General features: G+C 39.3%; 1 protein-coding gene across 1 annotated transcript in view; it reads right to left on the bottom strand.

Annotated features, from left to right (window-relative positions):
• LOC116313694 (voltage-dependent calcium channel subunit alpha-2/delta-2-like) overlaps window positions 1–12,622 on the bottom strand; it is a 49,779-nt gene continuing 37,157 nt past the window's right edge. The window contains exons 14-38 of the mRNA XM_039612172.1: window positions 11,401–11,450; window positions 11,134–11,223; window positions 10,964–11,029; window positions 10,452–10,526; window positions 10,278–10,352; window positions 10,028–10,099; window positions 9,722–9,793; window positions 8,634–8,695; window positions 8,406–8,482; window positions 8,262–8,322; window positions 8,090–8,187; window positions 7,913–8,003; window positions 7,758–7,820; window positions 7,560–7,663; window positions 6,751–6,849; window positions 6,544–6,635; window positions 6,414–6,461; window positions 5,692–5,763; window positions 4,728–4,880; window positions 4,586–4,638; window positions 4,326–4,381; window positions 3,929–4,052; window positions 3,713–3,822; window positions 3,529–3,611; window positions 1–2,987 (exon numbers count right to left, since the gene is read on the bottom strand). Of these exons, the coding sequence (XP_039468106.1) occupies window positions 2,874–2,987; window positions 3,529–3,611; window positions 3,713–3,822; window positions 3,929–4,052; window positions 4,326–4,381; window positions 4,586–4,638; window positions 4,728–4,880; window positions 5,692–5,763; window positions 6,414–6,461; window positions 6,544–6,635; window positions 6,751–6,849; window positions 7,560–7,663; window positions 7,758–7,820; window positions 7,913–8,003; window positions 8,090–8,187; window positions 8,262–8,322; window positions 8,406–8,482; window positions 8,634–8,695; window positions 9,722–9,793; window positions 10,028–10,099; window positions 10,278–10,352; window positions 10,452–10,526; window positions 10,964–11,029; window positions 11,134–11,223; window positions 11,401–11,450 (2,060 nt within the window). The 3' untranslated portion in view covers window positions 1–2,873. The remainder of the gene's footprint in view (window positions 2,988–3,528; window positions 3,612–3,712; window positions 3,823–3,928; window positions 4,053–4,325; window positions 4,382–4,585; window positions 4,639–4,727; window positions 4,881–5,691; window positions 5,764–6,413; window positions 6,462–6,543; window positions 6,636–6,750; window positions 6,850–7,559; window positions 7,664–7,757; window positions 7,821–7,912; window positions 8,004–8,089; window positions 8,188–8,261; window positions 8,323–8,405; window positions 8,483–8,633; window positions 8,696–9,721; window positions 9,794–10,027; window positions 10,100–10,277; window positions 10,353–10,451; window positions 10,527–10,963; window positions 11,030–11,133; window positions 11,224–11,400; window positions 11,451–12,622) is intronic.

Genomic DNA, 12,622 nt, shown 5'->3' with positions numbered 1-12,622 from the left:
CTGCGGGGTGGAACACCAGGCAGACGAAGAGAGAAAATGCATTTTTACAAATATTATGTAAAAAAAAAAGAAAACACATTTAAAAAAAAAAAAAAAAATACCCCCGTTAACTCTGCAACCAGATCAAATGATTACAGAAAAAGACGTACAAGAATGAATCACTGCGGAAAAACTGATTTCTTCATTTAATCATGCATGCAGCGAGCGCTCATGAATCACACGTAACACCAGTTTTGGGCTCCTGTCTTTCACTTTCTTCAAAAGAAATCAAAATATGTTCTTTCTACTGGTGCTACCCGGGGGATGTTAGCGCTTCACTAAGCAGAGTGTGACTGTGCAGTGTTTGACAGCTGAAAGTTGCTTCCACATTCATCTGCTGAAGGGAAGGGGGGGGGCTTTTCTATGAGGTTACCTTTGATCTGAGTGTAACAACAGTACAGATTTTGACATCAAAACTAATTTGAAAGCCAACTATGCAGCAATACACACTTGAAATCTCCTGTGCGCACACACTGAGAGTCGACTTGAGAACAACAAATATGTTGATAGATTTTAGATTTAATCTGAAGTAGGAAATTTCTCTTTCTTTTATCTAATCAAATGCAAGAAATGATTCCAAACACAGCATTTTGTACATGTTAAGTGTTGGAAGGGGGATCTTTAGTGTAATAAACACAGAAAACTCTGCTTACCTGTCAAAATTACAAAACAGAGCTACATTTCTTGCTACCGTTGTCAAAAATCTGACTCTTGAATCAAATCTTAGTGCATGATAACACCGAAATGTTCTGCCGCAGTAAGTCATTCAGTGATCAGCGACACGTCAGGGGAATCTCGACAGAAGGTCAGAAAGCGCAGAAGAACATATTCGTAACACTGAAAGCTTTTTAGAAGCTACATTCCCCATACAGAAGCATACATAAGTGCATAAATTCAGACTTGACAAACATTGGCAATACAAGAAAAAGGACAAAGAACTTCCCATCAATCAAATAATTGATGTATATGTTTAAAAACATGTTGGCAATATGCTGACTGCGAGGCTTGTGCTAATAGACTACGCTGTTAACACTGCACGTTACACTGCAAGTATCCGATGATCACAGCGCTTCAATATTGTAGTCCACAAAGGATGCACTAATAGCTCACAAAGTCAGTTACTGTTTGACAATTTAGTTTGTGTTGTTTAATTTCACATCATCTGACGATATCTTACTTGACTGGAAGCACTTCAAGATCATACCGAGCATCTGTGGAGGCGTTCGGAGAAAAAAGCAAACCTCAGCTTTAACGATTCTGTCAAACAAGCAAACCACACAGATGCTTCTTTGTTGATGTGTCACGCTGGCTTTTCACATCTCTGTTCTCATTTAGTTTTGGAAAAAAATATCTTATGGGGAAAAAAAAGATATTTTTATCTAAATCCTGTCAGACGTGTGCCTAAATTTAATGACATTAGAGGGCAAGGATACTTGATAGAGAAGTCTTTCAGGATCCTGTCATGCATGACCCAATTTTTAGTACTAAAACTGGCTCGGCAAAGATCAGAACTGGATCAAAAGACACTGAAGTGAATGTGGGTTCAAGGCCCGGATCTACCGTCGTGTAAAAAACAGTTGTAAGAGCAGCGCCTCCTGATCTGTGTGTGCAAAGACATCTGCTGGGACCGAATGAGCAAATACAAACAGGTGCAAGGGATTCATTTCAAGCCAACAACAGCATGGGTGCCACAAATAACATCTGAGCAGTCTACAGGTGGGAGTCTCCAAATCACCCAGCAGCAGATTCAGCTTTTTCATTAAAATTTTCAAGGCAGTGATTGATCTCCGTCTATCTGCCATTTAAATATCTTAGTTTGCCCTTTATCCGAACCGTTAACAACACTGTGACACTGTATGGTTGAAAAGTCATATAAATTTCAATATATTCAGCTGATCAGTAACGTTAAAGTACTGAAAGCTCTAAAAACTCTTGGTAATGTCCATATTTAACTGTTACTCGTCTGTTAAGCCAATCAGAGCTCCTCAGAATAGAAGGTGATGGTGCGTACGGCCTCGTACGTTCAGTGGTAGAAAGTAATAATTACGTATTTTACACTACCTGTAAATACAGTGTTAGGTTTCTTGTACTTTACTAGAATTCAAAATATACCATGCATCTCAAAGGTATCCCATGGGTTTTATATACAAATATATATATACACAGCTCTACACTTGCAAAGGCCGGGAGGACGAAGGCTACGAGCTAGCACAAACAGTACAGTGCTGTGAAAAGGTATTTTCCTCCTTTCCTGAGTCCTTTCTCAAAGACAACCCAAGTAAATATAGATGCACTTTATAAATTATAATTTCATTTATTAAGGGAAAAAAGCTATCGGAACCAACGTGGCCCTATGTGAAAAAGCTAAATCATGAAATAACTGTGTTTAACCACATCTAGGAAGTTCAGGAAGTAATGTAATAATATGACTCACTATTCTGCTGCCACATTAGATTCTAGACAGTGAAACACAGTCAAACAAACGCGATCAACAATCTTCTACTGCTGGGTGGCTTTGGTCGTCTCCCTGACTTTTTGCTGTGGCTAAGCCTTTATGCAATAAATAAATAAATAAATAAAAATGTAAAGACGCAGTCTCAGTTTAAATAGCATGCACACGCAACACATTATAATCATATGTTTTGCACTCAAGCCCCGAAACACCAAGAAATGCATTAGCAATAAGGCAAAAGACACTATGAGCTGATCCAGGGGTTTCTTTCCAAGCACTGTGCTCTGTGAGCTGTTTGTAGTTCAAAAAAGAAGAATTTTACAGTTGCTGTTTGATCTGCTCTTCAGTAGATCCGAGCCTTAACCTACAGAGATCAAAAATGTCAGAGCGTTTGCATGTGTGAGAGATGAAAGAGAGGCAGAGTGAGCTGAATGAAGAGGAGGACTCCTATGGAGGACTGCAGGGAATGACCTTGTCCACACTCTGACGTGTTTTCCTGCAAAGAGAGTAAAAAGTGAATCCTTTTGTTCTCCACAACTAATGACCCTGGAGTCTTACATAAAGAAAACGTGTCTTAATCCTGACCATTTTTCAGGGGTGTCAAACCCTAATTTTTAGAGAAATTAATTGAAGTAATTCAGTTTTACAAAAATAATTTATTTTAGCCTTAGCCAACGGTTGTGGGGGCATTAGGACTTTAGTTTAGGACATTAGGATTAGGACATTAGGATAGGATATTAGGAAAGGATATTAGGACATTAGTTCACTTACTATACAAAAGCAACTGAATGGAAGAGCCACACATTGTTTTGCTTACTGCTGAATTTTCAACTTTAATCACTATCTAATATACCTCCTTAGTAGCAGGTCTCTGTATTTTTTCAAATAGTTGTCACTGGACAGCAGTTTAAATGGCTTTTCTTGATAATTATTGATCGTGTGACGTCACAAATATTTTTTTTTCCTCAGAATTTCCTATCACATGCTCAGGACTAAGACACAAAGTGATTCCTTTGAATAACAGCACAGGCACTTACTAAGGCACTGTAGTCAAAGCAGGAAGTCGGGCCTTTACGATATCGTGTATTGTTCAATACTTCACACGGATTTTCCTCCTGAACTGTTGGTTGTTGGTTAGGGCGGTAACGGCAAACATAAAAAGATATCTTCTACTTCTACAAAAATGAAAGTGTCAGGAGTGTTTGACAGCAGAAAGGATACACTCTGTTCTGACCTGGGTCAGCGTCTCAATCTCACACGACTGGCAGAGCAGTTTCTCAGCGACCACAAAAAGCAGGTTTGTGTTTTCGATCCTCTTTGCATGGAACAGTCTGTAGGAGACAGTGACAGGTATTTAGCCGGCTCCATATGGACAGCACAGGGCTGGGAGCTCATAATCACTGCAAACTGATTTTGCTGATTCTGTAGAAAACTCACCTGGAGCAGTTTCCACAGTCCTGCAGCATATTGTAGGAGTTTGTGGTGTTTGTGAAGTAGAACTGGCTTTGGATGGTCACACAGCTGCTTTCTTTAGTCTCAAAGCCTTCGATGAGGACATCAGCTAAAGACACAAACGCATGTTCAAAATCAGCTCATAACATAATGACACTATTTAAAATAAATTAAACACACGTAAGCAAACTTGATTTTTTGTGTAAACTGATCCAAAGCATGCTTATTGGCAGTTGAACACTTACTTGATGATGAGGGAAAAATAACAAAGTAAGAATACAGTAAAATTCCTGAAAGTTTACTATTCATCCAATGTGTGTTTCCTTTCTTACTGTGTACCACATAAAACAATAAGGAATACATCAGTTCCCATGCATGTCACCTTGATAGAGCCAGCTGTTATAGGCCAGTCCATAAAGAAGCTGCTGAAACACAGACCTGAAAAAGACGTAGGTTAAAGAAAGAAAACATCATTCAATAACAGTAAACTCAGAGCTATATTAAAACAGCTCAAAATAACCATGCAGGAGCTATCGAACACAAAAAATATAAAATCACTTTCATGTACACTGCAAAGACTGTTTCAAAAAGACACATAAAATGAAGTAGATTTCATCAGAATTGCTGCAAATAAAGTCTCACCATGCCATTGTTGACGTCCACCACGCCAAGCTCAAGACATCAGCAATGGACGGCTGGAGAGACGGAGAAAATTAAGAAATGAAGGCAAACGTCTCAGACTGTCTAATCATTCAGAGTTTGACGGCCTGATGTTGTCTCTTACCACAAAAACACCTCTCGGTGCTGCGCCAGTGTGGCTGCTGCTGACCGGCTCACATGCAGACTGGTACTGGAAAGACTGCCGTCGAGTGAAGATCGAATTGTTGTAGAGGGCATACATCAGGGGAGCGTCCACATCGCCAAAGAAAAGACCAATCTACGATTTAAAAAGAAAAAAGAAGGACAATAAGACAGTTACAGGGAGCAATAAAAACATGAGAATAATGGCTCAACACTGAGCTCAAAACTATAGAAGCTTTGCATGATTCACAGATTTAAAAAATCCCAAATCATTTTATATTTCATAGTGCCAAAGTTGAGCTGCTGCCTATCAGCTCCTCTTTTTTTTTTGATTGATGAACCCCTCAAATTCATCCATATATGTCTGAGTCTGAGACCGCTACAGGATAAAATATCCAGAGCAACAAAGACTACAGCTAGGCCTCTGCGTACATGATATTAAACTATATACGATGATTACTTTATTTGGTGATACAAGGCATAAAAAGATCCAATGAGTAGGTGTAGGGAAAGAGATAAACTGGTGATGCAAGTAGAAAACGTCTGCTCTAAGAAATACCAAAGGTGATTTAAAATATAAATTGTTATTTTTCTGCGACCATACTATAGGTTTCTTTTGTATACTGAAATAAATATATGATTATTGCACAAATCAAGCAGAGACTTTTTAAATCACATCTATAGAGCAAGAAGACAATGACTGGCAATGATTGGTTTGTTACAGAAAAGGTTCCGGTAGCTCATTGCCCAGACTTTTTATCCATCACTTGCAGTATGAGGTCTTTAAAACTTACTCTAAAACTTACGAAAATCCCAAATTTACATTTTCTACCTAAATCCTCATTTTCCACTGGGCTGCATCGGAGTTTTATGTCTTATGTTTGATACTCCCTGCTATGGATGACATGCATCATAAAGAGTAGACACATTACAGCTCACAGACATACCTTTTGGAAGTGATCTGCCTGATTGGACATAACCAGGAACCCACCATCATCAATCAGATAGCAGCCGAGTTCCTGCAGAGGACACAGTGTGGGTGCAGCAGAACACAGGAAGAAAGACAAAGTTTGGTCTTACTAGAGAGAAAACAGACAGTTAAAAATCAATAAAAGATGTAATATGTGTTATTGTATTCTGGAAAATATTGAAATGTATTAAATAATATGGTAGAAGCATTTGTCATTGCAGTAATTTGCATTTTAAATCATGTGTGACGGTCTTCTAAAGGCTTAGGGGCTGTGACATGAACTGTCAAGCATTCAGCTGACAGCCATTGAAGTTACAGGCTGATTCCCAACAGTTTATAGAGAAAAAAGAGAAGAAAAAAAACATTGTAGCCTTAAAAAAAAAGATATTAAATTTATGGCAACATCTCATGAGTGAGCGCAGAGCTTTAATCACCCTCATAAATGTTAATCACGCTGGACACATTTATAAGAATTCCTTTTTTCTGTGAGTTGACTGAAAGAGAAACAAACAGCAACAACAGTTTTCTTCTGGGTTACAAACTGTGAATGACGTGAAATAAAAGGCCAGTCTATTAATCACAGTTTCATCAAGTTAATCACCACTGAAGGACCTTAGATTGGTCATTAAACTGATGGCACTGTCCTGCTGCACTTTGGCTACGGCGCAGTCAGAGAGTGAAATAAAGAAAAGTGCTTACATTTGTGTCCATCTCGCAATCCATCTCGCAACTTCTCAGAGGTCCACACTGCTTAACAAAATGAGACCGTGTGAGATTTTTGTTTAGGTGAATTCGGTTTTAACAGGTGATATAGACTCAGAATCTGTACCTTGTGTGACCCCTGCCGGCTGTCTGACATGTTGCTGGCCAGGATTTTGAACTTATCCACCCAAGCTTCCAAGTCCAGCTTCCCACCAACCACTGCACGACGACATCCACGGGATCAGAGTAAAAAGGAGAACAGGACGAGAACAGGAATCACAACAAACCAAAAATCCCAATTTCACATGTATAACAGACCAGATAAAAATCTTACCTGCAGGTCTGAGCAGTTTTCCTGCTATATTAACCTCCACAGCTGAACTAACCACAATTTCACTGGTCCCATTTTCTGCTCCAATGGGGTCATCCAAAGCTGGTGGAAATACACAGATATGAAAATAAGAAAATTGGCTGAAATGAGCCAAGATCTTGGGATTAAGATGTTGCATAAACATTCTATGAAACACGATCAAAGTATAGGTAAAGGAATCAGGTAATGACACCTGAGAGTTTCCATTTGAGTGATTTCCTTAAAAATGTTTTTTAATGTGTCTCACAGATTCGAGAATGCATCTCTAGACTTACATATTTTACTTAATATCTACCAGTGTATGATAAAGTTTGTCATTTTAACTTTCTTATAAAAAGGTAACTTAAAAGACGCTCTCATATAACAAGCAGGTCGTCTTGATCATGTCTACATGCCAAAATGCACTGAACTGCTGATTAAATTGCCTTAAATAAAGCAGTTGATCACCTACTAAACTAAGTCAGTGGCAGGCGACTCGAAATAAACATCAAAATTGAAGCAGAGAAGCAACTTATATTAGCTTTGCACAAAGTTAGGGAACAGAGGGAGCCTGTCTCTGCTCAAATGTAACAAAATGTGCTTACCAGCATGTGTAATGCTCACTATTTTAATTATTTAAAATAATATGAAACATAAAAAAATATAAGCTTGAAATATCAGCTGATGCCAAGCTCATGATTACCCCGACTCACCAGACAAACTATTGTTTTATTAATGTTTACATCAGCGTCTCCTTTGAGTCAGTGAAGTCTGGTTGCTGCTTAGTTACTCACAGGATCTGAGTGTAGATCTGAACATGTAGCCTTTGTTGTCGAGGCTCCGTCTGTAGAAATTTGAATTGAAGGGTTCAGGGTCCTCATCCCACAACTCAGCAGCTCTACACAAACACGTGAACACAAGTCATCGAAAGTTTCCAAGTGGAAAGCGACTTTATTTGTCTGCTTGCATAAGAAATTACTTTTATCACTCACATGTTGGGAAAAACTCGTGTTATTCCTCCGTCTGTGGATGCAAATACAGCTAGGAAGCCATACCTGTAACATTTGTTACTTCTTCAGCACTAGTTTTGCACTATAGCAGTTTACACACAAAAAAAACAACAACAATAAAACCAAAGTAAACTTACGAATTGAGATCCTTGTTCTTCCATACACGAGAAGCAAGCTGCCCAATGATCCTAGAATCAAAAATCAGGTTGTGGATCAGGCCATGGTCACCTGCAAAATATTTTTAAAAAATGTGGTGAATATCTTATCGGTGTGTCTACAGCAGTGAGATATTTTCATTCTGTTAACGCACTCACACTCATCAGATTCAGGGGACAGGTCAAGCATGAGAGACAGAAAGTTCTGCAAGAACTGGGTGTTGTTGTCAGAAAGCTGCAGACGCTTGCAGTATTCCCTGCGGACATAACAGCATAAATAAGCACCTTCCTTTTACTGAAGAATGAAATCATAACAGATGAAGATAGTCACCTTGGAGCTAGAAACACGTGCCCTGATGATTCAAAGGAGCTGGGCAGCAAAGACTGCATATCTGTAATAAGAAAGAAGAGAGAGTGTGAAATGCTTCTGGTTTCCTTGGATGTAAACCCGAACACCCTGCCTCCATGTACTCACACTGGAGCTGCAACATCACATCGCTCAGATCTGCCTTGATGTAGTACTCATTGTAAGGTGGTAATACCAGACCGAGACTGCAGGTGGCAGCATCCCGACAGGATTCCAGTATGAATGGGAGATACAAAAAGATGGTGGGTCTTGAGTGAATCAGTCTGTGCCTGCAGGCCTCACTGGGCCACAGCTGGTTGGTTTTTATTCATGATTCATAACTCTGTATCCGCTCACCTGTAGTCTGTTCCATTGATAGGAGTCCAGGTGTAACCCCTGTAGACCTCATCGATGTAGCGCTGCAGAGGTAAAGAATTTCAATAAACATAAGAGGCAAAGCTAATAAAGTACAGTGATCAAAGTTTAAGCATTTTTACCTTGCGAAAACTGTGTTTGTTATTCGTCAGACTACTGCAGCTCGGCCTGGGTTGTACGTTGTAAAATTAATGTTCACGTTTATGTTTCTGCAACAGTGTGCATACACACAGTCTACAGAACAAGCTCCTTTAAGAATTTGATTAACTTAGATCACCAGACTGTCAGCAGTTTCTGCAGATAGAGTATGAAATTTGCTCAAATATACCTAATTTTTTATTAAATAACATTTGGACCTTATATAACCTAAAACTATTTTATTATTTTAAAAAAACTGTGAATTAAATATCAATACCTGCAAGACTTCAACCGCTTAGTTCAGCATGCAGGAATGGTAATATGATGTGATCATATAGGCTAAGTGGCTTATCTTTAACATACAGTGTTTACATAAAGAACAAAAAGACAAAAAAAGAGAGAAAAAATCCCCATGCCCTATACAACACAGAAATATACCCATATGTCAGATAGAGCCCCAATAACTAATAAAAAAAATAAACCAAATGCACATACAGAGAAACATAAAGGAAACAGCACTGAGACATCAGCAGGCATTTAAGAGAAGCAAGAGCCCAGGTTGGTACAAAAACCTCCTACTGGATAATCAGGCGTAAATAATCAACATCATAATAGCAGCTTAAAGACCAAAAACAGTTTTGGTTGCTTGCAGGGATAAAAAAGAGTCGGACACATTTAAGCTGGATTTTTGCTCTGAATAAAAACACTGTTGTTGGTTACAGTTCTAGGTCTAATTTTTCAAATAAGGTGATTTAAATAACCGTGTAAGCAGTTTGTTCATGGACCCACCACACAGCACCGTAAATTTATGAGTATGAGTCATCATGACATACTGGAGATGACAGCTGACCACATGTGTTATTAAACTCCACATGACTGCTGCAGCCCAAACTAAAGAGGAAATGCGTGCAGACATTCCGAAAGAGACTTGCCTCGTCAATCGACAGTACCAGAGTTTTGATCTGCATTTCGCCTGGTCTTCCATCAATCATCTGTCGACGGATCTACACGATGGAAACACAAAGTTTTTCTTTAAATCGGCACAGATATGTTCTCATCGACTTTCAATGACCTACACAGACAATTTATCCTGCTGGGCAGATTCTCCTCAGGAGGAAACATGTTGTTCACTGGCCAATTACTAACGCTACATCCAGATGAACAGAATTACCTTTTGGGGATTTACTTACCTGGATGACTGAGCATGCATCAACAAAACAGCTCTACTTGTTCCTCACCTCTTCTTTATTGCTGTCCTCCAACTCTGCATCCAGGAAGTCCAGCGTCACAGGTTCTGGCAGATTCACAAGCTGAGAGGAGTTGAGGGAGAACGCGATATTAACACATAGCCTTATGTTATTAATTATTCATCATTATCACTGATGCTTAAAATCCAAACCTAACCCCCCCCCCCCCCTTTCTTCTTCTTAAAGCAGCTCCCCACAGAATATATAAAGCATTTTACCAAATTAAATAGATTTGAATCACCTTTGGCTGGAGATTAGGATGAAGGAGCAGGTATCCGTTTGGATCGATGGCAAATATGTATCCGTTGGCCCCGAGCTGTGTCAACCAGAGAAAAAGAAGGAATATCAGTGAAGAGCTGGTCTTCTTCGTCCATCTCAGCTTACAAATAAGAAAAAATGTGTATCATGCACGTACATTGTACTGCGGTGTGAGTCGCTTTATCTCATCAAGATGCACGTCGACTCCCATGACACCTAAAATCAGCTGATTCTTGTGAAAAAAACAAAACAGCAGCCGTAGATTTATTCATTTAAATACATTGTTTATATATTGTTTCTATTCAAACTAGTTGTCACACTTTGAATAATGTGCTTATTTGCTTTTCCTGATGAAGCTGGAAGCAGCAGCCAATTAGAAAACTTTAGCAGCAGAAAGTCACCTTACCCGGCCATGAAATGGTCGAGCACATGTAAACGTGTCCTTTTTATACAGACTGCTTCAATCACATGTAATATATCAGTGAGTTTTAGAGGCATCCAGACCACACTAATATTTGTTTTTGCCATACAAACATTAGTGAGTGTAAATAATAAGTGATATTACACACTAGAGTCTGCATTTGTTCACTAAGACAAAAGGAGAAAATAAGTAACTCGCAAAACCATCTGATCCACCTAAGCTCAAATATAATTATCCTTTTTTGTTACCTGTGAGTTTCCGTCCATGGTGAGATTAAAAACAGGCAAAGTCCCAGTTACTACCATGCCAAGACCCTGCAGAGTGCAAAGATAAAGTCCCAAAACATTTATTAGAAATTATATGAGCTTACTGTGTATTTAATGGATTAGGTATATTTGATGAGCTCACACCATCTCACCAGAGCATCCTGATACACATTGGTCCACTGAACCTGCTTGGCTTCGCTGCCTGCCAGAACCATGGGGCGTCCCAGCACGTCAAGGTACTCCTGACAAAACACAGAGATACGTGACAGGCCGCAGCTTGAAAACAACCGACAACATCAGGCCTCTGGGAGAAGGCTGAGCAAACAAATGAGCATAGATGTTTCTATAGGACGAGCGAGTGCCACAAAGAGAATGAGCAAACAGGGATCATCTGTATTAGAGGCACTAGACAAACCCACCTGGGTGTTAATCCTTATAGCGCAGATGGAACGGATCTCGAAATAGTAACCTGGCAAGCGACGAAGAAAAAAAGACAACCAATGAGAGAAAGAGAGAGAGAGAGAGAGAGAGATAGGGGATGTGTGAGCGGTTCTTTCAAAAAAAAAAAACAACAACACTGGAGTGGTGCTCATAAATATTCTAGATTTGACTAGATGTTACTAGACCAGTGACTCAGCCTTTAAAACCCCACAGATAGGAAGCTTAAAGAAGAAAACTACTGCGCTTTAACACAGAGGTATCTATATTCATGAAATTCAGGCAAGACCATTCAATCAGCTGGAAGTCTCAAATCTCCAATGACTGATCTGTTATCCTAAAAACAGTCTCAGTCATCATCCCTTACCATTCATTGTTTCAAATTATCCCACATCCATATGTTTATGTCTTTTTCATAATTCCAAACACATAAAAAAATGTATCGTGCATTTTTAAATATTCTGGTTGTCTTCCTGAAAACACAGCCTGACATACTTATTGTCTTTGCAAACTTTGCAAAACGGGATTTCCTAGATTTTTAAAGAATTTGTAATGAAGGTTTGAAGGTCAGAGCAGTGAGAGGCTGAGAGTTTAGGTCACAACGTTTAACGGTTAACAAAATATAACACGTGTTGCTCCACTGATCTATTTTATAAAACCATCAATTATTCAGTCAAAACTAGCAAACCAGTGGACACTGACAATGCCTTTTCTCTTGGGTCAAACTATCACTCGGCGGGCATGAATTTTTCAAGGAGCTGGCAGATGCACGACATCCCCCCACGTTCTCGCCAAAGAGGTTTTCGGTGTCAGTGAGTAACTGTTGGGCCTTAAAATATCTACACAAACAAAACTGTGGCAGCGACCTCTCTGTGAGTACCAGCACCTCCTTAAAGTCAAGTCCTCTAACAGGATCAGTGTGTTTTACATTATGCTCGGTTATTTATTGGTTCTACTCTTATTTATTCCCATTCTTACAGATATTGATGTTTAGGATTTCTTATCCAACACATAACAATGACTAAAACCTTCTTCATGCAGCTGTTCCCTTTAAGGATGACCACTGCCTCCATCTCACCCTATCACTAGCACTCTCTTCTGTCACACCAACCCTCTGCATGTCCTTCATCACTTCATCCATGAACCGTCATCAGTCGTCCACTTTTCCACCTGCCTGGCAGATCCATATTTAACTTTGTCCAG

The sequence above is a fragment of the Oreochromis aureus genome, linkage group 5 (assembly GCF_013358895.1).
Source record: "Oreochromis aureus strain Israel breed Guangdong linkage group 5, ZZ_aureus, whole genome shotgun sequence".
NCBI classification, from domain to species: Eukaryota; Metazoa; Chordata; class Actinopteri; order Cichliformes; family Cichlidae; genus Oreochromis; species Oreochromis aureus.
This window is presented reverse-complemented; position numbering and strand designations above follow the sequence as displayed.